Source organism: Myodes glareolus, chromosome 14 (assembly GCF_982192425.1).
Source record: "Myodes glareolus chromosome 14, mMyoGla1.1, whole genome shotgun sequence".
NCBI lineage: Eukaryota > Metazoa > Chordata > Mammalia > Rodentia > Cricetidae > Myodes > Myodes glareolus.
The window spans coordinates 15,886,106-15,912,302 of record NC_142039.1 but is presented as its reverse complement, the minus strand read 5'-3'; the positions used below and the strand labels follow the sequence as shown (position 1 = coordinate 15,912,302).

The following is a 26,197-nucleotide window of genomic DNA, read 5'->3' as shown; positions in this document are numbered from 1 at the left end:
CAGTTTATGGAGCTAACTTTAGCTCACATGCAGCATTTATCCCTGGAAGAATGAATATTGGGCTATCGAGACACAATCCTTATAATAGCTTCAGTGTGTGTGTGTGTGTGTGTGTGTGTGTGTGTGTACAGGGATTGAACCTAGCCCCCTGATCATTCTACACAAGCTCTCTCTACCACCAAATTATCTTCTCTGCCCCTTAGACGTGATTCCATTATAAACTCAGCTTCCATATCCCTTTAAATGTCCTTCTCATCGAAAGGACCACCCTTCCCAGAGGTTATTATTTAGAAAGTTATTTTACGGCACAAATCAGAAGTCATTCCTTAAAAAAATATAAGAAGTGACTTTAATTCAGAAAATGACACGATGTCTTTACGTCTTGGAGGCAGAAGTAAGACAGGTCCAGACACATCAAAATGTACCATCCCTGGGGAGGTAGGCAATTGTGAACCAGGACAGGTATCAAAGGCAGCAGCATTGTGAATATTCTTAAACACTTCCATTATCACATGAAATAGTTGGGAAGCTTTACAAGTTAATACTCATCTTTTCTAGAGGGTTAACACGGACCTACTTTCTCTTTATTGCATAAGCGTTTAACAAAACACAGCTGTAGTGGAATTCAGCCAGTCATTCCGCTTTCCCTCACCACCCTTCCTCCTCCAGCCCCCTTTCCTTCCTACATTCCCTTATTCTTTTCATTTCTCCCATTCTTCCTTTCCTGTCCCTTCCCTTACTACTTCCGTTTTCCTCTCCCACCTCTTTCTTACCCTCTTTTGCATTCTTCTCTTTCCCTCCCCTCCCCTCTCCTAGCTTCACCTCCCTTTCCCTCTCCTCTCCACACCTACCTTCTTCTCCTTCCCTCCTTTCAGGTCCTCCCCGCTTCATCTCCTTTCCATGCTACCATGTGGCTTTGCGTTCATAAACATCAGGCTTGGCTGAATTTCCTTGCCTTAACCACAAATTTTGCAGCAGGCAAAGAGGAACCCCCAAGAAACTAAAACAGGAGGCTATTTCCCTGCCTCAGTCACTGGAGGCAGTGCTCAGAAGGCTGAAGAGGAAGGGGGCGGGGGAAGAGGGGTTGGAAGGTTAAGAACGGAACTGAAGAGACGCTTTTACAAGGTACACAGGGGTGATAAAGTGTAACATGACTTCCATTTTCCCTCATAGGACAAACGATCCAATCAGTTTGTTTCCCTTCCTCCTCCCCACTTTTGCCTCTGCAAACACCACTTGCTATGTTCCTGCATCCCATGCCTGTGCCATCACCTGCAAGGAAGCCAGTCAGAAGTATGCCCAACAGTCCAATGACTCTCCTGGATTGCTTTACAGTATCCAAAAGGAAGACTGAGTGGTGGACCCCAGTGAACACAGCCAAAGGCCAGAGCTGTACTTGAGAGCTGTGTGGCCAGCAATACACTGTGAGCAGGGGGCGACAGCTGCCACCCTGTCTGTTTCTAGGTCTGTCAAGTGTAACCATCCGCCCAGGAGATAGAGGAAGCTCAGGTGTCCTTCTGGAAATGGCCTTAATTTCAGCACACATGACCATTTTGCCCATTCTGTTTTGCCACTTCCAGGGCATCTCATGCATATTTATGTGCCAATTATGCAAATCCCACGATAAAAATGCATTAAACACCCATGATTTAGACTGGTTAAGTCTATTACAAGGCACAATGAAATTACTGCATGATGTCCAGTTTATCTCAACACTTGCTTCACATTGTCAGTAAGTTATTAAGTAACCACAACACACCAAAATTTTGTTGAAGGAGACATCCTTTGTCTGTTTCACCGTGATCCCAGGAAATCAGAAACTTCAAGCTAAATCCTCATCAGTTAGGGCAAACATTCCATAATAGACTTAATGGGGAATAGGTGACCAAAGTTTAAGAAAGGCAGCACACTGTCAGTGTTCTAAGTCTTGGTAAATTCAAAACAAAATCACTGGGTCATTTCGACAGCACATGACTCAGTAATCCAGGAAGCTGAGACTCAGAAGTGGATCTTGCTCCTGAGACTCACACAGTCAGGCCCTGTTCCCTGAGTTGTCAGGTCTTATTGGAGGTTACCAAATTCAAATGTAAGTTGGACTTTCAATAGGAAGATAACAATTTACAGAGTCAGAAAGCAGAGAAATAAAAAGGGAATTTACAGAAGCCGTTGAAGCACACATGCAAACCCCTTGTACACTAGAAATTGAAAGATCTGAACTAGAGTTACTTTAGTATGCAGTAATACTAGGTTTGAACTTTGGAAGAACCTAAGCCTCTAGTTTCAATGCTCACTAGATAATATGACGGTCAAAGAACAAGTCATGGTGTGAATCCAACTACAGTCAGACCCACAGACATCCATTTCTCCCCCTACCATTTCACCCCATGCCATTCTTAATGGGCCCACTGCATGATCTGTGGAGCACCTGAGTACTGTCTCATTTACATGGGGATCTCCCCTTGAAGTCTGGGAGAGCTGAACTGCCGTGGGGCTGGTTATACATGCTCAGACTCAGAGGTGTGTTCAGCCCCAGCAAGAGCAGCACTCTGAGTAGTTTGTCTGAGGCAGTAATTCCAAAAGCTGGTCAAATGAAGAGATTACAGAGCCATTCCACGAACTATTCAGATCTCAGCTTGTCAACAAAGAGAAATAAGAAGCCAACTGCAGGTGCCATTTTCTCTGTAGCCATGAAAACTATATGATCTCTGCATGTTTCATCCAGAGATGAACATTTGGAATGAGCTGCCTGCAAGCAACCTGACCTCACCGAGGGAGGGAAGAACAACAGGCCACCGCAGGGGTCTCCGAGGAGATCTGCCAGCCAGTCAGCCAAAGGGCTGGAATTAGAATCTTTGTAACCAACTGTCACTTGGGGCTACCCTTCTAATAAGGATGATTATCAACGGATGAACGAACCCAGCAGAGATTCAGAATATCCCCCCAATGATGACGTGCTTTCATGCATAAGACCCCTGTTCTAACGCTCCAGTGTTCTCTCAAAATGTAACAGTCACGCTCATTAACTAGAAGAAAAACAACAACAACAAAAACAACCAAAAATACTTTGCTGACAAAAGGGTCTATTTATGTTTAAATCACTAGCCAAACATCAAAGAAATAAGTTCAATCAAACCCCAATCCTATTGGTTTCACCGCTGCTACATGTTTAAAGAACTATTTGTATTCTAAATTTTAAAGTTAATTAATTAAGAAAAGTAATATTGCTAGCATTATTTAAAACTTTTAACATCCATTCAAAGTTATGCATGGATTCAGTAGGTGTCTTACAGTCAGTCCTTTCTTTATCTGAGCTTTCTGTGGGAAATTCCACGATCAAGGCAACCCTTTCTCAAGTAAAAAGCAAACTCCAGCCAAGGAGAAAAACCGCTAGGCGTCTCCAGGCTGGGATCAGTCTCGGGAGCTTTTTTTTCTACATGCTTCCGGAACAAGTTCAAGGTGTGTTTGATTAGCGCTACTCTGAAATCTCTCCTGCAGGTCCGCGAGTTTTCTGAGGATACAAGGGCTTCCAAAATGCATTAACCTACTTTCAATAGCTTGGCTTTCCCATCCTCCGCTCTGAAACAGAGGAGGAGCCGAGAGGATGTTCCAATGTGAGCTGGGCATGCTCTTTGCCTTAAATGCGGGACCCATCCTGTGAAACATCCAGCGCAGCCAGAGAAATCAGCACTTCCTGCAAGCACACCAACAGCTGAGAGGGCAGCTCCGGTCCCAGACCAAGAATGATTGGAAATCCTGCTGAAATATGGCTGTCTAATCAACCGAGAGGCAAAACTCATTTACTAAGATTCCCATTGTCCGCGCTGACAGATGGCTCTCTTCTCCCCTGCTCTCCCCTTCCCACCGATCGCAATCTCCCTGCCTTGGAGGCAAAGCTATTCTTTGAGAGGTCCAGTTGAATTCGTCAGCCTAGTTCTGAAATGAGACAAAAGCTTGCACAATCTTCCCTTTCACCGAGCCTTCTCTGAAGCGCCAAGGAGCATGCAAAGAAAACGGGTTTGGTCCCCCTTACCTTGGTCCTCATCGGAGATAGGAGCCCTTCCATTTTGGCGGAATCCTCATGCCAGTTTCTCTCTTCTGCAAGTTACTCTGTCTGTGTGCCGTCCTTAAGCATCCCACTCGAAAAGAGCCATGCCCGGAGCCGCCAGAGGCTCCCCTCTCCCCGGTGTCGCTGCTGCACCCCGAGCAGTCTAACTTGAATCCCCGGTGCCAGAGAAGCGCTGCGCGCGGAGAAGTCTGCTCCACTCCTCGCCCTCTTCCCCCTCTCTTTCTTCTTTCTGGTGCTCTCGCCTCCCTCTCTCTCCTCCCTTTCTCTTTCCATAATCTCCCTACAGCTCTCCGTGTACCATGCTCACTTGACAAATGATCTCTGTCTTAGGTATCGTATTTGAGCCAAGAAAAGTGGTCTAAACAAACTACAGGGCAGCTCACCCAAATCAGAGGAGGCAAATGCAACCTAGCGCCTGATAGTCAGCCTTTCAGCTTCGTAGGCAGGGTGCTTTGGGAGTGAGAATATTGCTGTACTCATCCATCCATCTACCCACCCACCAACCCATCCATCCATCTCTCTTTTTAGGAAAGGGGATCCTGACAGTAACGGAACCAGTTGACACCATTTTCAGATGATTTTCTGGTCCATATTCAGAAAACAAAGAAAGAAATCATGTCATTTATTTCAAAATAACTACTTGTTAAGCCCAGTTAGACATAACATCTGGACAGTGAACTGGAATTTTTGCTATTTGACAAGATGTTTGGACACATATTATCCAGGAAAGTTTCAGAATCAAATGTATATGTATCATTCCTGAAGAACTGACATTAAACTGTGCATGTGTGTGTATGCATGTGTATGTGCATGTACATATAGTATGTGTGCTGTTTTGTTTAGGAGTGATATATGTGTGGGTGTGTGCTTAAAGAGTTGTGTGTGTGGTGTATGTACATGTGCATAGTGTATATGTATAGTGTGTTTTGTAATAGGAGTTATGAGTATATGTGTTTGTTATGAGGTGTTGTGTGTGCATGTGGTATTTGGTGCATGGTGTGGATAGTATGTATGTGCAGTATGTATGTTGTAAGGGGAATTATATGTACTTGTCTGTGTATGTACATATATGTAAATATATGTGTATGCATGTGTGTATCACAGTATAGTATGGTGGGGGTTTAGTGTGCATGCCTGTGCTGTGCATGTGTGTGTGTGTGTGTGTGTGTGTGTGTGTGTGATGACTGTCTCATTTAGCATTGTCTGTCTCTCAGAAAAAGCAGACAGTGAAAGAAACATACCAAAGACCTGAATTGGAATGTAATGAACTAGAAAAGATGTATACCTTTGTCTTACCTGTGTTGTAAGAGTCCAGCACCTGTCTCTCAATGGGTGAGTGCCTCATTGCACCCAAGGACTTTATGTCCTTGCAAGAGCTTGGGGGCATATTCATACATACATTTGATATATGCAGCAGATGTGAACTCACTTACGGTATTTTTATTGTCACCTATAACTTGCCCCTAGAATGGAACTTGTCCCTCTCTTTACCAGCTGCTCTTATACCCAACTCTCAATACATCTTCAAGATGAATCAATCCACATATTACTGTCCAGGAAGACGTAGGTGCACCCTCATACTCTGTCTATTCCTTCATTGACACCATTAGCCCTTGATTAACTCACCTTTTCCCCACCAGTTCTCAAAGCCATGCTAGAACTTTCAGAATCTATACCAACTCTCGAGTCCCGAGTGACCTGTTGGTCTGCCCTGGAGCTCCTTACGCTCAGGACATCGCTATGCAACTTTATGTACCAGGCGGAAACTGCATTATCACTTCGCCAAGCGTCACCTCTTTGTCCAGACTCTCAACATCCTCACGAATCATCAATATATACTATAAGAGCCTGCTCTGCCATAAAAGAGTCCTACCTTTTGTGACTACCTAAGTTGCCACTGAGTCTTATTCCGCATCCCAGTATTTGGAGTTTCCTAAAGATTTTTTTTTCCAGCCACTCATCAAACAGCTGCAATTCACCTGCTGTGCGCTGGGTCAGACCTCTTCCAGTTCTTAAATATAAGGTGGGGGCAAAGTAGCCTATGGCTTAGCCCCCACAACCCCATGGCTGATGTGACACACACCTCCACCAAGCCAATAAACCCTCCCACCTGTGACCTCATTTTGTATATTAACTTCTACCCGTGGTACTGCGCATGTGCTCGCCACTGATTTAAAATACATTCTGTTTTCTGGAGACTCATGGTCAATGTTCTTTAAGGAAACAAAACTGTCTTGTCTGCACAAGAGTTCTACCCCCTCACTTCCAGCCTTAATTCTGCTTCCATTCTCTTCCCCATGCCTGCAGGCTTTACTTTGTGGATGTGCGGGGGGTCGGGAGGTGGGGGGAGAACTAACTCTCCTTTATTCAAGAAAAATATCTGTTCTTCACTTCCCCAACTTCTCCAGAACATTGGCATGGCCTTATTGGAGTTCCTTGTGGAGAAGTCACTCCCTCCCTCCATGTGTGATACTGTTCCTCCATTGTGGTTGATCACTCCATGACTAGAAACCTACATCCATTACTTGCTTCTAAGCACTAAACGAATTTGTTCTAGAATATTCTGCGATGTTTCACCTCCCTTCCTAACCTTTGAACCCCCTCACCAGCATTTCCAGTCATGCAGGAAGTTCTCTCGTTGACCTTTTAGCTTTGACACAACTGCTTCCTGTTACTGTTTGGGCTTCCCCAAGGGTTCTAAGCAGGTAGACAGAATGGAACTGTGTCAGGGTTTAAGGAAAAGTCAGGCTGATCCTGTTTAAGGCTGCTTGGTGTCTGCCAGACTCTAAGCATGAATTTTGGAGCCAGAACAGCCTTCCAGGGCCAGAGGAAGGGACTCTGGGAAGGAATTTTGAAAATCCTATCTATAGCACCTCCGAGAGGCACGCCACTCTTCTGGTGGTCTTTACTCCACTTCTCAAACTCCAGGTCCCTGGAGGCTGGGTTGTTCGCCATGTTGTCTTTCATATGTATATGTGTACATGTGTGTGAAGGTCTGAGGCTGATGTTCTGTCTTCTTCCATCCTTCCCCACCTTATGTTTTGAGACATGTTCTCTCCCTTAACCTGGAACTCACCTACTAGGCTAGTTGGCTGGTCAGCAAGGCCCAGGCTACCTCTCTAGCAGTGGACTTAGAATCTCACCCACTTTCCTAGATTATACACACACACACACACACACACACACACACACACACACACACACACATACGTGTTGGGGACTTAGGTCCTTCAGACTGGTACAGAAGGCTTTTATTCACTGAGCTGACCCATTTAGCTTCTATGTATCATGTTTTCCTTGTAGTCTGTGAGGTACCAGAGACAACCAAACTCGAAGGATGTGAGGACCCCAGAACCTGTTTCTTAGTGCTTGAGAGCACACTGGTGCTGTCTGTTGCTGCCATGTGGCTACTAAGCACTAACTTTGTGCCAGACGCTGCACTGAGTATCTTCCATTATTAGAAAACCCACCTAATTCTCTGACTTTGCCCTCTCAAGGGAGATATTCTTCTCAGCCACACTTTGAAGGCGTTTTAGTGAGGTGACACATCCACCTAGTGGAAGTACATTCAGCCCAGTGAGGCTAACCCAGGTGCACTGGTTCCATCTCATTAAGAAAAACAGAAATAACAACAACAGCAACAACAACAACAACAAAACTTCTGTACCAATTTAAGACATCCTAAGTGTCTAAAGCATATTTACTTTCTGTTCTTTAGTAGTGAGAGGCAGTAAAAGTAGACATGAGAAACTCTTATTTTAGGCTGCTGCATTAATATTCAGTATCTCAGCCACTTATTTATTCATGAGACCAATATCCATCAGCAATCTACCACAAACCAGGGAACTTATCAGGTAAAAGATCTTGCCTCTCTCCGAAAGAGGCAGTGACTTATAAAATGCAATGTCAAGTTATTGTCTATCATTCCCAAGCATTTTACATGAGCCATGGCTCATGTATCACATATTAAGTGACTAAAAGTTTTGAAGAGGGAAGGATACCCAGGGAGGTAGAAGTGTTTGCGGTAGACTTATGAAGTATTTCAGTCTGGCAATAAGTATACATAGTCAATGACTCCTATTCCAAGGATCTTTGGGCATCCCAATAATCTAGATAATCATCAATGTTTCAAAAATATTTAGCTACGGAATAACAATTTGTCCAATTCCATGCCAGTTTTTTTTTTTTAAACTGGGAGTGCTCTCTGCTTGTAGCCTCACATTTCAAAACATCTTCTGCCTTCCAGAAGGGCAGTATTTATGACCTGAGGTGGATCCAGTCTTAGGAGAAACGGGTAATGCATGTTAAACCCTTGCAAACTGGCAAAATCTGAATTAAATGGGCGCTGCTTTGAAAGAGAATCTTGGCTGAAATCTGGCTAAAGGGCTTTCTACTGTGAGATGAGGGCTTGTTAACCCACACAGGGGAGGGAGCGTCCCTGTGCAGGAGACTTTAGTCAATGGCCTTGGCTTTTTGAGTCAATCTTTGTTTCCATTTGGAAATTGAACACACACACACACACACACACACACACACACACACACACGGGGTGGGGGGCAGGTAATAACTTCAAAGTAAACTTCTCCATACTAGAAACACTTGTAAATGTCATGAGGGCCACTGGGTATGTCATGCTCAGAAGATAGGCCTCCAGTCTCTGCCACACTAAAACCCTGACCCTTTGTTCTTAGCATCCATGCCTTGTTCGGGGTTAATTTCTTTAAGTCTCTTGGAGTCTCTGGGGATCACAGCTCACTGAACAATTAAGGCTCATTATGTGGGGCCTTCAATGCCCTGCTTTATAAACAGTTTTGCATTCATTAAGGTCGGAGGATTGCAAGCTGACAACCATTCAGGTTTATCCCTGCCCTTCTTATTTACAAACATCCTCATTAACACTTCGGCTTTAGGGCCATCAAGGATAGAGGAAAGCTTCCCAGATGAGTTCTAGATACCGTGGGGAACACTGAATGAGCTACTTCCTAATATGGTCCAAATCGCCTTCCTGGGAACCCCGACTTTCTCCTAAGCCACATGTAAGTGCTTAGGCTTGTATTTCAAACTGCAGCGTGTCACAGGGAGGCCGCCACGGACCACCTGCTGAAGGACTCAGTGAAAGCAGGTCTAAAATCAAGTACTTGAATTTACTTGTGTCTGAATAAGGATAAACATTCTGTCGGTTGTTCGATTATGAAAATTATAGAGTATTTGAGGTTCTTTTGAAGGGCTTTCATGTGTTACCTTTAAAGAACACTTCAATAAATAAACCAAGTCAGTGTGGCAGGTATCAATTTCCCTTTTTACAAGGGTGGAGAGGTGAGGTGAAAGAAAGTAGTAGTTGCTGAATCGTAACTATTTTTCTAGGGTTTATACTGGGTTCCTTTAAGTTGCATCTAGCTTTCCGTTCACAAATACCTCATCCCGCCCCACTTAACTGATGATGACTGGAGATGGGGAGAATTAAGGCTGACATTAAGTTAGCATCATGTGGTCCCGGCTGTCCATGTGTTTTTTGTTTTTTTTTTTAACCCATGGTATTTGTCACGTGACTCTGCCACACTGTGTATATGATTTTATGGTATACACAGTAGTATAACTGATACAGTGAAAGCTTAGATATGTCCTTGGGGAGGAAACAGCCAGGCAGCCTGCCGATCCCACGAGGAACATGAAGGGAGAGTCAATCCACAGACTAGTGAGCAAGCCAGCAACTCACAAATGAGCAAGGCTAGCCATAGCAGCTGATCTCAGCCTCCGTGATCTAGCACTGGGCACTAGGTTTGTTATGGAGCTCACAGATTCAATGGCTACCTCAAGATGGCAGAGATTCTAAAGTATACCTCGGGATACAGCTCAATGGGTCAAATGCTCACTGTGTAAGCATGAGGTCCCACGTTTGGATCCCTAGATCCCACATAAAAAGCTGTGTGTGGTGCTATGTACCTCTAACTTTGGTGCTGGTGGGGAGAGTCAGAAAGTTCCCTTGGTTTGCTGGCCAGACAATCTAGCTGAATCAGCCCCGGTTCAGTGAGAGAGCTTGCATCAAAACACTAAGATGAAGAATTTGCATACATACATGTGTACATTCAGAGTGAATCCAGAATAGAAACCCCAAATGTAGGCCTTTAACTTTAGCTCCCAAGTTGTTCCTATTCTCCCAGATCTGGGAAAGCTCACAGAATAGAATGATGGGCTATGTGACTATGAAAGTATTGTGATTTTCCATACCCAAGTCTGTGCTCTTAGACACACATCCCACCCCTCCACGTTACTGACTACAGGACAGGACTCAGTGTGTTGGTTTGCTGTACTCTAGAGCTGTAACCAGCTGGAGAAAAGAGTCAGACAGTGCAGGGTCTTGGTTGATCAGTCATTTTCTCTTTATGATCTTTTGAATTCTCTGCCCCATTTTCTGAAGAACAGTGATTGCCTGCAGTTATCAGCACTTGGTACAGAAGTTAATTGGAATCTAGCCCTGGGAGACTTCTTCCTTCCATGCTTCCTGTCTCTGAAAAAAGTGCCACACGGTGGAGAAAATAGAAATGCTTTTTTTGTTGTTATCATAAAAACTTGAGCTGGAAATAGGTCTTTACTCTTGCGTTTGTTGAAAATACATAAAGGACAGAGTAATTTTTCTGAAGCATTTGAAAAGAGATATCTACCTTTTTAATTTTTTTTTTCATTTAAGTGCCTTTGTTAGGACAGAGAAACCCAGAAATTGCTGCCTCCCAGAACATTGCTCCGGGGATTCCCCAGAAGACATTTGGGAAGCACTGATGGAAGAGGAAACAGAGATGACATCTGGTAGACCAGAAGCTGGCATGCCTCCTTAGCCTTCTCCACCCGGCTCCAGAGAAAGATGGGAGAGAGAGCATTATTTGAGTCTTTTTGTTTCTTTTGGGGCAGATGTCACGAGGTTCCCAAACAAGAATTTGTGTTGAAGGATATTAGGTAAGGAACCATTTTCTTTTTGATTAAATGAAAATCGGTACATAGATAATTAGATAGATAGATAGATAGATAGATAGATAGACAGACAGACAGACAGAAAGAGAGACAGAGTGCGTGCAGTGGATGGTGGTTATGCTTTGGATGCAAAGTTTCTCCCCCTCCTCAAAGGTTTGTGCATACAAACTGGAAGTCTCGCCAGCAGAAAGCAGTTCCTGGGAACAGTATTGAAAGTGACATTGCTTCGTGTTCCTCTTGGTCCCACCTGAGGTCTGTTTCCGGGTCAGCTAAGATGGGAAGAGCTTCTGTCATGCACTCCCACTGCCTGCATTGCCCTGCTCTTCTCAGGCCCTCTCCAATCATGGACCAGAATTCCCTTAAATTCTCAACTAGTCTGTACTAGTGATAATAAAGGCTAATTAATAGAGGGATAGAAATGAGCTATTCCAACAGTACATGCACATATTGTTAAATGATTACTGTAGAATATTTTTCTTGATAAATCTGTCAAAATATTTAGGAATGGCCAGGCCTTACATAAATCACTTTGAAGTTTCATTTTTTTTTAAAAAACCTGGGTTTCTTTTTCGGCTAAGAGGCAATCCAAACGCTACAGCCAAACTGCCCCCATCTTCATCCAAACACTTCCAGGATGACAGGAAAGTGGTAGTGATATGAAGATGATGAGAATCCACACACTTGGGATTTCTGAGACTTCTCAGAATCCTCAGGCTATATAAACAGAACAAGAGTTTTGTTCTCCAATGATCCTATCCTTGACTTGGGATGTGTAAAACAACCCATTAATCTCCAGGCTCAGCTAAGTTTGGTTCTGAGATGTGGTAAGCTGATCCCAAGCCACATGCATGAGTGGAGAGCCTACTATTGTCTGCCAGCCTCAGTCACAGGCCCTGTTCTGAGGCCACCAAAATGAGGTATAGGGATTGCAGTGTCTGAAGAACTCCAAGGATTGGGGCTGCCAGAGGCTTAGATAAATGATTCAAATTATGCCAGGCAGAAACTAACTGAAACAGTTCAGCAATGACAGTGGAACCAAAGGTGGGAATAGGTATTAATTTCCCCTGAAATGAATGTTTTACACAGAGCACTAGTCTGTGTGATATGGGGGTTCTGAAGATTGAATACAGGTCCCCCATGACTGCTTAGCACACACACTCTTCCACTAAGCTGCAGCCACACTGTGCTCCTATCTGTGAAGCTGGCTTAACTCAGATAGGTGGTAGGGCTGCCTTGATGGAGGGATGGAGCCATAGTGCTAAGAGAAGATTTTAAAAGCAACTTCTATGAAAAAAGTTGAGAGGCAGAAAGTGTCTGTAGTTATTTATTATTTTATTTTCTGTATTTTATTTTGTATATGGGTGTTTAGTCTGCATGGATGTATGTCCACCATGTGTATACCTGGTGCCCGGGAAGGCCAGAAGAGGGCATCAGATTCCCTGGAGTAACAGGCAGTTGTGAACTGCCATGTGCATTCTGGGAATTGTAGTTGGGTCGTCTGTTAGAGCAACAGGTGCTTTTAACCACCAGCTCTCCAGGCCTGGCAGAAAATATCTTATTTGAAGACAATAGGAAGCAGTAAGATCTAGGAGTGCTGATTTATGAGAGACCTCCAGGTCATATAGTCTCACACTCTACTTTTGTTCATTAAAAAAAATTAATTCATGCCTTGCTTTGAATATGTGAGAACATTTTATGCCTCATATGAAGGAAATAATAGTGTTCCCTTGCCATCAGTAGAAATCTCTTGAATATTGTGCACTAATTTATTGAAAAATCTGCAGGAAATTCTTTTCTATTAAAGGATAATTTTTTAAGTTATTTAATTTTAGAAGTTAAAATAAAATAAAAACCCTGTATCGTATTAGGCAAGGCCTTTAATTAAACTACTGGAATTACCTAATGGAATTTGGTTTAAGTATTTCCACACAATAAATATATTTCTCTATGCACTATTTATAAGATCTGATTAATTTTTCAAACCAATTCTGAACCTTTTAAAGCAGAATTTATTTACTTAGTGTAGGTGTATGGGCCTATATAGGTTTTATGTAGAGCACATACACACTAGTGCCCAGGCAGGCCAGGAGAGGGCACTGGACTCCCTAGAAAGAGAGCTACAGAAGGTTGTGGGCTGCCAGGTAGACGCTGGGAACTGAACCCAGGTCCTCTGCAGGCACAGCAAGTGCTGAGTCATCTCCCTAGTCCCCTCCTGATGAATCTCAAAATTTTGGTCAGTTTCAACTGAAGACACAAAAGGAAGTAATTGTGCAATGGGATGTTTTGCTGAGTCGAGAAAATGAAATTAATTGTGGGTATTGATGGGATGGGAATTGGTATTTTTGGACCAAATACTGGACAGGAAAGGCTTATTTGGGCTTGCAGCTTCAGGCTGCCGTCTGTCATGGTGAGGGAGCTGTGGCATCTTGAGCTGCTCTTGGCAGTGGAGACAGAAGCGTAAGAATGCTTGCTCGCATCTATGTTGATCAGAAAGCTGAGGCAGAAAATTCTCATGCTTAGAAAGCTTTCTCCTTTCCCTGTTTTCCTTTAAAAAGAATTCCAGCTCACAGTATGATACCACTACAAGGTTACATCTGAATGTCTTAGTTACACCCCGCCCCCCCCCAGAACATCTTCAAAGTCAAATGGGGAGATGTAATTCTAACTCGATTATAGCTGTCAATGAATATCAACTATCATGGCATCTTTTATCCAAGAACTTGGAATGAATTCTGCTTATGTGAAAAACACCTTTACCTTGGTATTGAAATGTGTCCCTTAAAAGGGAAACTACAACCCTGTCGTTTCCTATGAATAGATGAAAAGGCCCCAGTGCCTGGAGCCACTGAGCCGATTGGATTTTCATCAGCCATGGGAAATAAATGTTTATGCCTCCTTTCTAATAGGAAAAGATTTTCCTCTCCCAGAACCTCAGCCTTAACCTAAGGAATCAAATATAAGATGAGAATTATATTGATTTTAAATATGTTGGTAATTAATCATAAAACCAAGAGAAATTATTAGTGTGTCGGTAGCCATGGGGTAAATCCCTCTATTTTAAAACTTCGTATGATTTCCAAGCATGGTTTACCTGGACATAATTTGGAGAAAGACACTGGGCCTTTAAAAGACAGATCACCAAAACTCTTAGGCCTGAACCTACTTTTTCAAATATTTGGCTTTTTAAATGGCTATGATTATGCCAAGATTTCCTTAGCCAACTTTTGACTCTATTAAATTTGAAACTTGGAAAGTTACCACTTAAAGGTGAAAAGGATAACATTTTAAATTTAAGACAATTCGTTTGCTTAATCAAGTCTGAAGTTATTTTGTGCGAGGCACTGCGCCCGTCTTGTGAGGAGTACTCTGGCAGCAAGGCATGCCCAAGCTCAGCAGGATGGCTTCTTCCCCCCACCTTTCAGTGAAGGAATTCTCCAGATACTTTTCTTCCAAGGAGCCCAGGTGCACTGCACAGGAACTGCATGTCAGAAGTGAAGGAGAAGAGGTTTGGGGAATAAAAGCCCATTTTGTCTTTTTTCTGTTTATAATGGAAGTGTTGGGTTTCCTAAGAGCGCCTTAGACAGGGACTGCCAGGAAGCAACTGCGCAGGTACAAGCCAACAGCATAAACAAACATGACCACTGAGGGAGTTCAGGGCATTTCCCTTTCATGTCACAATGTGTTTAGACAGTTATGCAACCAGAGAGTTTGGAATAAAAGAAAGCAATGCCCAGAAGAAAGGAATGCTTTGGATCTGGTTCCCAGGGGCCTTGACTTAGCTATTTCTTTGTTAAAACTCAAGGCTATTCCATGTGTTGATTATCCTTGGCCCCAGCCCTTGTCTGGACAGGCTTTTCCTAAGCACAGAGCTGAGAATTTGCATCTCATCCTGCTTTGCTATTGTGTGCACGATACAGCGTAGTGCAATGCCATTCTGACTGTCTAATTGCACGCTTATTTAAAAAATCCAGGAAGACCCATTTGCCTAAGACTTTTGCTCCTGAGGGACCCCAGAAAAAGGATTTAGCGATGGATGTCTTTCATGCTTTCCTTTAGTCCCCATCATTCGTCAGTGACAGATGAGACACTGAAGCTCAACATCTAGAGAATGGCTTTAGGAAACGAAGATCTCCACTCCCAGGCTTGGGGCATGACTCAGTGGATAAAGCATTTGCTGTACGTACATGAGTCCTAGAGCTTGGACCCCCAAAACCCAGGAAAAAGCCAAGAAGGCATAGCAGCACACCTATAATTCCAGCGCTCAGAAGGTTGAGAGAAATGATCCCAGAAGCAAGCTCCTAGCTAGATTAACCTATATTAGTGAGCTCTGGATTCGATTAAGAGACCCTGACTCAATGCATAAGTAACTGAGGAAGTTACTTATACAGAGTAACTGAGGGAAATTTCTTATGTCAACCTTGGGCTTCCATAGGCCCAAGGACCATACATACACATACATCCACACACATGTGAGTTTACATATGCAAGCACACACACAGAGAGACACTGTATATACAGACACATGCAAAAATAACCATGACATACTCTTCTGTGTTGAGTGATAACACATGCCTATAAAACATCACTCAGGAGGCAGCCATAGAAAGATCACTGTTAGTTTGAGACCAGACCAGGTTATACTTTGAGATTGGTCTCAGGAAACAGAATCAAAAGAATTAAGATCAGGATAAAGGCAGACCCCAAGCACCCTGGCAAACTCTGTCGAACTACACGTGTTTTCTAATACACATTAGCTTCTGTCTATTTCTCTAAACCCATGGAAGAATAGAAGCAGGTCATTAAAAATGCAAAGATGTTTCCCGGTGGAAAAGTAAGCATAGTATTTGGGAGAGGAGATATACCGCATGAGTAAGAGCACCAGGGACAAATGTCAGTGTTACAGGTGACAGTGATGGCTTAGTGTCTACTATGAGAGGGTGCTAAGTGAACAGAACGGAAATCAGTTGGCATCCCTGGCAGAACAGCTCTGACATCAGGAGCCACATTGGGGAAGGGCGTCTATGGAGTTCTATAGAGTCATGATGGCAAGAGTAGAGAGGACCAGTACCTACCTAGCCAGCAGGGGTGTGGAGGCCAGACTATTTGAGGTGTGGATAGGATCCTGCAGGGGAAACAGTGGCCAGACTCCACAGAGAGCAGCACAGAGTGCTGGTGACAATGAGGCAGAGGCAGCCATGGAAGACGGCTGGACCAGAGTGCAGCAAGAGTGGAGCCATTTGAGTCAAATGCAACAAAAAGAGCAAATGTGAGGTCAGCTCTCCGGGCCCAGGGTGAGCAAAACATTGAAGATCAACAGAGTAGGCTAAAGCCAGTGTAGCAAAGGAGACACCACGGAGCCAGGACCCTGCTATCCTTCTAGTCAGTCTCACTCCAAAGACATCACTAAGCCTAACTACATGATATAAAACCACAGGGTGTTGGAGTTGAATCCACTCACTCTTGTTACATTTAAGTCCCAGAGAGCTTGCTATCTTTCCCAAGATTACAGAAGGTTAAAGACTGCATCTCCCTCAACATTCTATCTGTTGTATATGAACAAAAAGAACAAAGTTATTATAATGGGATTATTTAGAAAACTATCCCCCAAACTTTTGTGTCATCCTATAGCTAATGGATTTCTGTCCTCACACTCAAATGTACATAGGAAAACAGGCCAAAGCCATGGCTCCAAGTGTTATAAAGCTCATGACACCATTAGTAGAGATGGGACTCAGCAAATACTCACTGAAGGATTTATTTAAAAGTTAGTAGATGTGGGCGTTTGAGTTTACATTTCTTTCATGATCCATTAGGGGAGTGGAAACAGTGTGTGCTGGGGGAAGTGAACGCTGTTGTCATGATTCAACTGTGAGACGTCCCCCATAGGTCCATGTATTTGAAGGTGGTCCTCAGCTGTTTTGGAAGATTGTAGAACTATCAGGAGGTGGAACCTTGTTAGATAGAGAGTAATTGGACTGTGTCTTGAAGTTGGTGGCCCAGTCCACTTCCTGCCCACTCGCTGTTTTCTGACTGCAGATAAAGAGTGACCAGAGACTTCATTCCCTGTCCCCGTGACTTCCCCACCATCATGGACTATATTGCTTCAAGCTGCAAACCCAAATCAACCTTCTGCCCTTCCTGTCAGCTATCTGGTCACAGCGATGAGAAAAGTAATTGGACCGTATCTGCTAGCTTTGTATGTTTGCCAGTTTCCCCTGGGAAGAATGTGATGAGGATATACCCCAGCAGACCCCACTGGGCAGTTCTCTGATTGCCAATATTCTTCAGCAAAATCTTTGCCTGACGGCCTTTTCAAACAATACAAGCAAAACTCAAATCCAACTTTCTTTCTCAATCTTTCTGTAGCGCTGCAACCCTTTAACACAGTTCCTCATGTTGTGGTGAGCCCCAACCATGAAATTATTTCTGTTGCTACTTCCTAACTATAATTTTGCTACTGTTATGAAATATAATGTAAATATCTGATATGTAGGCATCTGATCTATGACCCATGAAAAGATTGTTCAATCCCCAAAGGGGTCAGGACCCACAGGTTGAGAACCACTGTTCTAACGAGCTCCTTCCTTCCATCATTCAAATGCTTCTCCATGACAATCATTCTTCTAGCTTGCCTTGCACCTAACCTGTGACTGATGCCTCTTGTAGACTGTAGTCCATATCTTAATGCTTAGATTATTTCAGCAATCGCATTGCTTTCCCCAGTCTTAGATACCTCTCTTACACGCCACGACTGGGGACAGAGAATTCCCTGCCAAAAATGGTTTGTGGCTTCTCCTTACACCTGAAGTCCTTATTTGGTCTTTAAGAGCCCTCTGGCATCTTCTTCCTGACTTCCACCCTCCTGACAATGCATTACACAACCAGACTCTATGCTCCTAATCATTGCTTTAAAGGTGCATTATCTTATCAGGAATCTCCTCTTCGATCCATGAGAAACAGCAGGCAAGGGGCCCAATGTCCATTACTTCATAAGCGCTCAGTAAACAGTAGGTCTCCTCCAAGTGCCTATCAATTCGCTTCCAGGAACATTCTCTGAGTAACCAGCTCCCATTCGCTCATCTATCCTGCATAGGTGGCATTTCGTTCAGGTTACATTGTGTCCTCATTATCTTTCAACCTTCAACTGCATTTCAGCCTTTAAGCACAAGGTCTCTCAGCCCTGTATTTTCTGTTTCTCTATCCAGTGGCCCGGAGATAAGAGCTTAAAAACGTCCATCAATGCTGTTGCTATAGCACCGCTACAATGTTCTTAGCTCCAAGAACACCTGTATCAGTGTCTCACCTTTTAAACCCCATAGCCAAGGACAGAATGCAAGCATGTGAGGTGAAGAAAGCAGAGGAGAAATATGTGTTGGCCACTTTTGCTGTTCTCTAGAAACCCTCTCTTATTAAAGAAGAAGATAAGGAGGGACAGTGACAAGTGTCCAGGCAGTGACATATGTCAGCATCACCATTTCAGTGCCTGTGAACTCGTGATTCCACTGAAAAACCAAGTCATGGTGGGTTTATAGATCTTAACTCTCTCAGCCTGATATGGGTAAAAGTTTTGCAAGCTGAATCCTTTGTAATGAACACCCAGAGATTTCTCTCCGACTAATGCGTGCAAGCTTTCGAATGCTCGCCTGCCTTCAGGTTGAATATGTAGCATCTTAGTACATCCTCACACAAACCTAAGATTCTTGTTTCTTTCAGACGCTCCCCAACAGCATTTGACAAAAGTTGTCTTAATGCTTTATAGACCTTTCTCTCTGAGAAGAAAAAGAAGAGGGTACTGGTGATTGCTTCTATTCCATAGATGGAAAACCAAGAGACAGGCAATTTCAGTGGCTTGTCCCTTGTATCATGACCTAACACTATAACCTTAACTAGAAGATGAGTCTCTTGCTCATCTTGAGGTGCAAATGGTAGACTGTTCATGGCGAATCCACTATATTGATGGTACAGCTAAGACAATCACACATTACAAGTAGAAGCTTGGGGGATCTTACTCAAATGAATATGCAATTCATAAACCACACCACCATTCATATAGAGCAGTAGCTAATGAAGACCCAGGTTCACACCCCCAAGTCAGTGCCAGTTTATACCAACCAGTTGTAGCTTCATTTCTAAAACTTGTTCTACATTTTTATTTATTTTACACACACACACACACACACACACACACACACACACACACACACACGCCAAAGCATGTCTGCTGAGGTCGGAGGATAACTTGTAGGAACTGGTTCTCTCCTTCCACGGTGTGGGTCACCTCACTGGCTCTGACAGCTACAATCCACAGGGGCCAATGAGAGTCTTCCACAGCAGCCCTTTGTGCCTGTATCACCAGTTAGGAAATGTAATTGACTGCTTCTCTCTGCTCTCTAGGTGTTATGTCAGGTGTCATGTGACTTCAGAGAAGAACAAAAAGTAGTGTCAGCTGTTGCCAGGGAGACTTAGGAACCATCTGAATTGCCATAGCATCATAGAAGCAAGATTCCCATCGTCGGTCTTTGTAAGCTGTTGAAATCTATCTCATATTTTTAGAAAGTGTGACATTTAACACATTGATGAATACTCCCAGCTCTAGTACACTCGTACTTTCACATTTAGATGGGGTGTTTCAGCTCAATTTGTGGAACCCCTTTCCCTCCCTTTCTGGTAAAAGCTGGGTCTCCTTACGAGGGATGATAACTTTTTTCTATGTTTTTTAAATTCCCTTCATGCTGCTTTATTCTTGCATCCTGTTTCCTCCTATTTCATAATTAACATCATTTTCTCATTAGGCTGTCTGTGTCCACTTCTACCAGACTCTCCCTTGACAGCTGTGGCTATAACTGCATCCAGGATTAGTCTCCGCTCCTCTTAAGCTGACTGACCACACTTTAAGCTCAGTAGTCGGGTGCTCACACCCATTTTAGCCTCTCAGTGGATGGTGCAGCTACTTCCCTCCTGCATTTTTTCTTGGAAGTTTTCATCCTCTGTCAACCAAGATGATTCCAGTTTACTGACTTCTCCACGCTTTACATAAAACCACCCTTCTAGATCTGGAGTAAGAGGTATTTCATTCTCCATGTTTGTGAAATCTGCTAACAGGCTCATCTTTACCTCTGTGTAACACACACACACACACACACACACACACACACGGGGGATTTTTTGTTTTCTTTTCTTTTCTTCTGTGTTAGGGTTAGAACCCAAGGCCTCATGCATGTGAGGCAAACACTCTATCACTGAGCTGCAACCTCAGCAAACAGTGACTTCACCCAGTTAACTGTTTTTTTTTTCTCAATTCTGGGGAGAGAACTCATGGCCTTGTCCATGCTGGGCAAGTAAAGGCTCTGCCATCAAACTACGTTCCTATCTTTGCACACTACTAAACAATATATCACATTACACATTTAATGCACAGTCTCAAATACCAAACAAACTGTCTAACTTATTCAATAGATATTTATTAGCTTCTTAAAATTGCAATTTGTGTAACCTATTTAATTTTTAAGACAAAATGGAAATTTTTGAATATTTAATAAAATCCACATAAGAAATTACTGCTAAAAGATGCCCACTAAGTTTGTTTGCTGCTTTGTGATCCATACCTCCATTCTGCTTTTATTTACCCATCCTCAACCCGGTGTATGAAGGAGCTTTCTTTGAACCCCTCTCCTTGAATCTGGAAGCCCTCACGCTTTTTCTCGTCTCTATAAAGCTCTCCAGAGAAGAGTCTCCATTCTCTCTTCACAGTACTAGAAAAAGTTCAAGTGGATCAGGCTGTCATTACCAACATGTGAATCTTACTTACGTGTTTTTAGGACTCCCTGTGTGTCTCTCATCCGGGTTACTCAGTTTGAAAACACAATCGGTTACTCGAAAGATTTGAAGCCTTTCTGCACTGCATTCTTCTTCCGTGGTCAGAAAAGGATGATTTATTCATATTGCATTTATAATCACCACAGTGGGCCACAGTTGTCAGCACTGCTTACACTGTGAATTAAATGTGTCTGCACAGGCAGTAATGCCACACAAAGACATAAAGAAGAACAACTTGCATTGGCTGACTTCATCATCAATGACTACACTTATTCTGGTCGATATCTCGGTCAGTTAAAAACTGTTTTCAGAAAATTTCACTCTGGGCCAACCATGACTAAATTTTTGTTGTTGTTGTTCTAATAAGATCTGGGGAAGAACACGAAGAGGATGCACCTACTGCAGTTGCTCGTCAACACATACAGACTGTAAGTCAATGAAACAATACTTTGCTTTTTCTCTGATAGGCTGCTTCTTAATTAATCTACCCATCAATCAAGAATAATGTACCAAGTGATGGGCCTCACATGGAAACTCTGCTGTGGAGGCTCCAAACACTTGCACTGTGTGGTTTTATGTTTGGAGACCTCATTACATCAAGCAAATCATAACTCCAAAAGCCAGAAATAGACTACGCTGCTCTTTAACCCTTACATCGTCTTATCATACATGGAGGGCACAATAAAAGCTTGTGAAATGAATGAAGAACTGGGGTAACTAACGCAGATCATGGCAGGGGCCAGGTTTCTGGGGCTTGAAACTTCGTAGGTAAAGAAGAGACAAAAGCCATTCTGAACTGATAAGGGTTGGTTTGTGGAGTTGGGTGAGGTGATGCCAGAATAAAGACTGTGCACGCTGCAGTCAGTGGACAGCTGGGTAGAAAAGGAACCACTGGGAAAGACTTTATGGGTTTCAACATGTGGTATGCACTTGTGAATGTGGGCAGAATCTGTAGCTTGGGGTAGACAGAATAATGAAGGGTTGGTGCAGATGGCACTGAATACTAGTGCCACACAGGCAAGAATAATGTCAGCTAGAACCAGACTCCAGTATAGAGAGCTGTGGCTTGTTCCATACCGTCCTGTAGCCTCTTCTTTATTCTTCTGCCTTCCCTCTTCTATCATAGCTAATGGGATTCTTCACACCTGAGCTTTTATAAAGGCTGGTGGACTCAAAAGAAAGAAACCGAACACCATTTGAATGAGCAATAAAAACCTTAATAAGTTATGGAAAACGGGCATATTAGTAAGAAATGAATATGACGTATGAACACCACATAGTCACAGACTGATAATTTTATTTGCAATGCCTTTGTTGTTGTTTTTGAGGGGGGGTGGTATTTCTTTTTCAACAGCATGTGCTTAGATATCTCATTGTGATATTTTGGGTCAATCCAGGTTAACAGGAAGGAAAAGCATTATTCCCTTTCTACGACTTCATGCTTCTTTTTCTGAATTCTGTTGTGAATGGTGACTTCCTACCACCTGTATCTTGTGCTTATTGCAAGTCTTCCTATTTCAAGGCTGATACAACTCCTACTCTGTAGTTTCTTGAAGATGGGGTTTTAAGATATTGAAATTTCAGGGCTTGGTGTGTGTGCATGTGTGCGCGTGTGTGGTGTGTATCTAACTACACATGTTGGGGAAGCCAGAAACCTTTTGATAAAGATCCCAGGGAGTTCCGCACTTCCTCTGATTCTGACAGTTTTGTGAAGTTGCTTACTAGAGGTGCTGCCATGGATACTGAGGACTGACTCTGAATATTTCTGACAAGGAGAGAGGGGGAGAGGGAGGGAGGAAGAGAAAGAAGGGGGACTTGAAAACCCTCAGAAAACTGCCAGAGAACGAATCTAGGGCATGGACCTTTGCATAGCACCCACCTCCATTGTTCACAAGGGTACTGATAGTTCTCACATTCTCTTGTCTTTTTCTCAGTTCCCTGTGCTTCACCTCCACCCCACCCCCTCAGTTGCCCTAAGCCTATACTGCTCCCTCACGCTGATGCCTTGGGTACATACTCTGTGCCACCTTGGTACCTTATTCCTCATGCTGATGCCATACCACATGGGTACCTTAGCTCTCCTGCTATGCCAGGGGTGCATACCATACACCATACAAGGTACCTTAATTCTCATCAGATGAATCTGAGTTTCAGATGTACATCTGAATTTTCTTCCTTTTTAGCCGAAGTGAAATTCATGCTGCTCGCATTAGCCACTTCATACACCACCAGCGCAACTAAGACCTTTTATCTAGCTCTAAATATTTTCATCACCCCAACAGAACCCTGGCACCATTAAGCACCTCAGAGAGTTATCATGGCTTTGTGTTGGGAACATTCTAAATTTATGAGCTGTTTTGATGGATATCTCATACCTGATATTTCCAATCATAATCAAACTTCTGTTCTACAGATGCCGTTCCTCTCATCCAATCACGCCCCTGAATCTATCCTCCACCTCTCCATCACCTCTGTTTACACCTCCTTTCTTAGTCTAGAAATCACTATTCTTTTCATTTATTTATTCATTCTTTTAAAAGCTATCTTTTCTCATTTTCCATGCCAAATCCAGTTCCCACTGTCTCTCCTCCTCCTGCCCCCTCCACTAGACATCACTATTCTTGACTTGAGATCGACTTTTAGCTCCCTCATTGAAGAGAATGTGCAGGGTTTGTCTTTCAGGCCTGACATGTCACTGAACACAATATCCTTGAGTTCCGTCTGTATTGCAGTAGATGACAGAATTTTATTCTTTTTTATGGAGAATAAGATCCCATCTCCTTTACCGACGAATCCACCTACAGAGCTCTGGGCTGCTGTGACATGTTAGCTAGTGTGACCAGCGCTGCATTAACATGTGAGTGCAGATTCTTTTCTGACATGCTGGGTTTCTCTGCTTCGGATATGCACCCAGGAGTGGGGTTGCCAGATCATATGGCAGCTCTATTTTTAATGTGTTGAGGAAACCTCCACACTGTTTTCCATAATGGTTGGACTAATTTGCATTTCTATTAACATTCCTACACTTAGGAGAGTTCCCTTTTCTCCACATCGTTGCCAGTATTAAAATTTTTTTTTGTATTTTTGATTGTAGCATTCTAACTGAGATTAGATGATATCTTAGGACTGGGGGAATAGCTCAGTTTGTTAAAGCACTTCTCATGCAAGCACAAGGACCCAAATTCAACATCAGAAGCCATATTTAAAAAGATGAGCATGGTGTCGTGCTTTTGTTATTTGTTTATTTATTTATTCAGTATACACAGTGATGGGAAGACAACATATTTCTAATTGCAGAACCGGGGAGACAGAGACAGTTAGAATCCTGGGACTCCCTGACCAGGCAGGCTAGCCTACTCAGCAATTCCCAGACCAGAGAGACACCATTTCCTGAAGAATGACACCTAAGGTTGAACTCTAGCTCTGTGTGCACACCTGTGTACACCCGTACACTCATGCACATGCACCTGCACAAACGTGTGCACACACATAGTGAGAGGGGTATGGTATCTCATCCTGGTTTTACTTTGTATTTCCTGATGATTAGTGATGTGAAGTGTGGAGGGCCGGACCACATTCTCCATTGCTTCTAGGAACAAAGGTAGAGATTGACCTCTGTGACCCCAAGGTGTGGCGGCACACGCCTTTAGTCCTGATGCCTGGGCGGCAGAGGCAGATTGACCTCTGTGACCTCAAGGCGTGGTAGTATACGCCTTTGGTCCCAATGCCTGGGAGGCAGAGACAAGCAGATTTCTGTGAGTTCAAGGTGATGTAGCACACGCCTTTAATCCCAGCGCATGTGCTTTGTAACTCTCTACCGCTGCGTCCCTGCCTACTCCCGAGGCATCATCTGGGATAATGGGCAGTGGACCTATCCAAGAGTGACACGTCAGAAGCGAGGACTGTTTCCTTTATAAGGGCTGGGTTCCCCTCATTCGGGGTCTCCGCCATGTAAGCTGATGCTCTCCCTCTCAAGAGGCATTAAAGCTTTACTGCAGAAGTATCCTAAGTGCCCCGCATCGTTCTTGCTGGCGAGACCGTAGCGCGGGACAGTGAAGAGCATTCTCTTACTCATACTGGCTATTTTTATGTCTTTTGAGAACTGTCTCTTGGGGTTGTCTGCCCGTTTTCACTGGGCTACTTTCATTACAGATTTTAAGTTACTTGTATATTCTTTCTGGTTATTAGTCTGGTGATGGATGAATAGTTTGCAGATATCCCCCATTCTGTAAGCTGTCTTTTTAACTCTTGGTTATTTCATTTGTTATGCAGGAGTTTTTAAAATGCAGCCAACTCATTGGTCCATTTTTATTTTTGTAGCGGGTACTCTCAGTGGTTGTGGCTGAAAGAAAATTCTTTGCACGGACAATGTTCCAGAGTATTTTGCTTAAATGTGCTTCTGGAAAACATGGGCAATGGACTCTAGCTTTTTTGTTCTGCAGATTAATAGTCGGTCTTCTTGTAATCTTTATTGAGGCGTCTTCTTGCTGGTTTGCCATTGTTGTTGAAAACAGATTGGTTATAATTTTGTGGACTTTATTCTACATTCACTATTCTTCTCCCCTGGTCCATTGTGCATGTCCTCTGTGGTGTGTTTTGGGCTGAGATGTTATACTGTCTCCAGCTTTCTTTGTTTTGTTCAGGAATGCTCTGGCTATTCAGAGTCTTTAGTGATTTTACATAAATTGTAGGAGCTTCTTTTTTCCTGATTCTATTTCTGTGAACAATGTCATTAGCATTTGCTAAGAATTGCACTGCTTCTGTAGAGCATTTGGGATACTGTGGGCATGTTTAACAATATTAATTAGTCTATAAAATGGAATGTGTTTCCATTTTGTACGTTATCTTTAGTTTCATTGGTGTTCATTGTCAATATAACTCACTTCCTCAGCTAAAATTTATTTATATGGCTTTTTTTGTTGTTGTTACAGCTATCATTAAGGTTGTTTTCCAGCAATTTTGCTATTGATATATACAGATACCACCAATTCTTAAAATTGATTTTATGTTGTATAAACTTTCTGAATTGGCCGGTCAGTTTTAACGTTCTTGGTGCAGTCTAAATTTGTTTTACCACAGGATCATGATGTTTGCAAATAGGGATAATTTGACTTCCTGCCCTCCTATTGAGGTGCTCTTTATTTTTCTCTCTTAACTTACTGCTCTGGCTCAGACTTGGAATACTGTGTTGACTGACAGTGTGAGAAAGGCAACCTTTACCTTGTTTCTGATTTTAGAGTAAAGGATTACGGTATATTCTTATTCAGTATGGTGTTGGCTGTGGGTTGTCATATATAGCCATTTTTCCCATACTAGGGATTAGACACAGGGCCCATCACACGCTAAGCA

At 43.1% G+C, this 26,197-nt stretch overlaps 1 protein-coding gene across 2 annotated transcripts in view; it reads right to left on the bottom strand.

The window, feature by feature from the left end:
* Nucleotides 1-26,197, bottom strand: part of Frmd4a (FERM domain containing 4A) — a 601,861-nt gene that overhangs the window by 450,257 nt on the left and 125,407 nt on the right. Inside the window, exon 1 of one of the 2 annotated variants that reach the window (XM_087896368.1) lies at nucleotides 4,031-4,183. The exons of the other annotated variant lie outside the window; for it this stretch is intronic. Coding sequence (XP_087752494.1) covers nucleotides 4,031-4,063 — 33 coding nt within the window. The 5' untranslated portion in view covers nucleotides 4,064-4,183. Of the gene's footprint in view, nucleotides 1-4,030; nucleotides 4,184-26,197 lie in introns of those variants that run through there. 2 annotated transcript variants of the gene reach the window in all.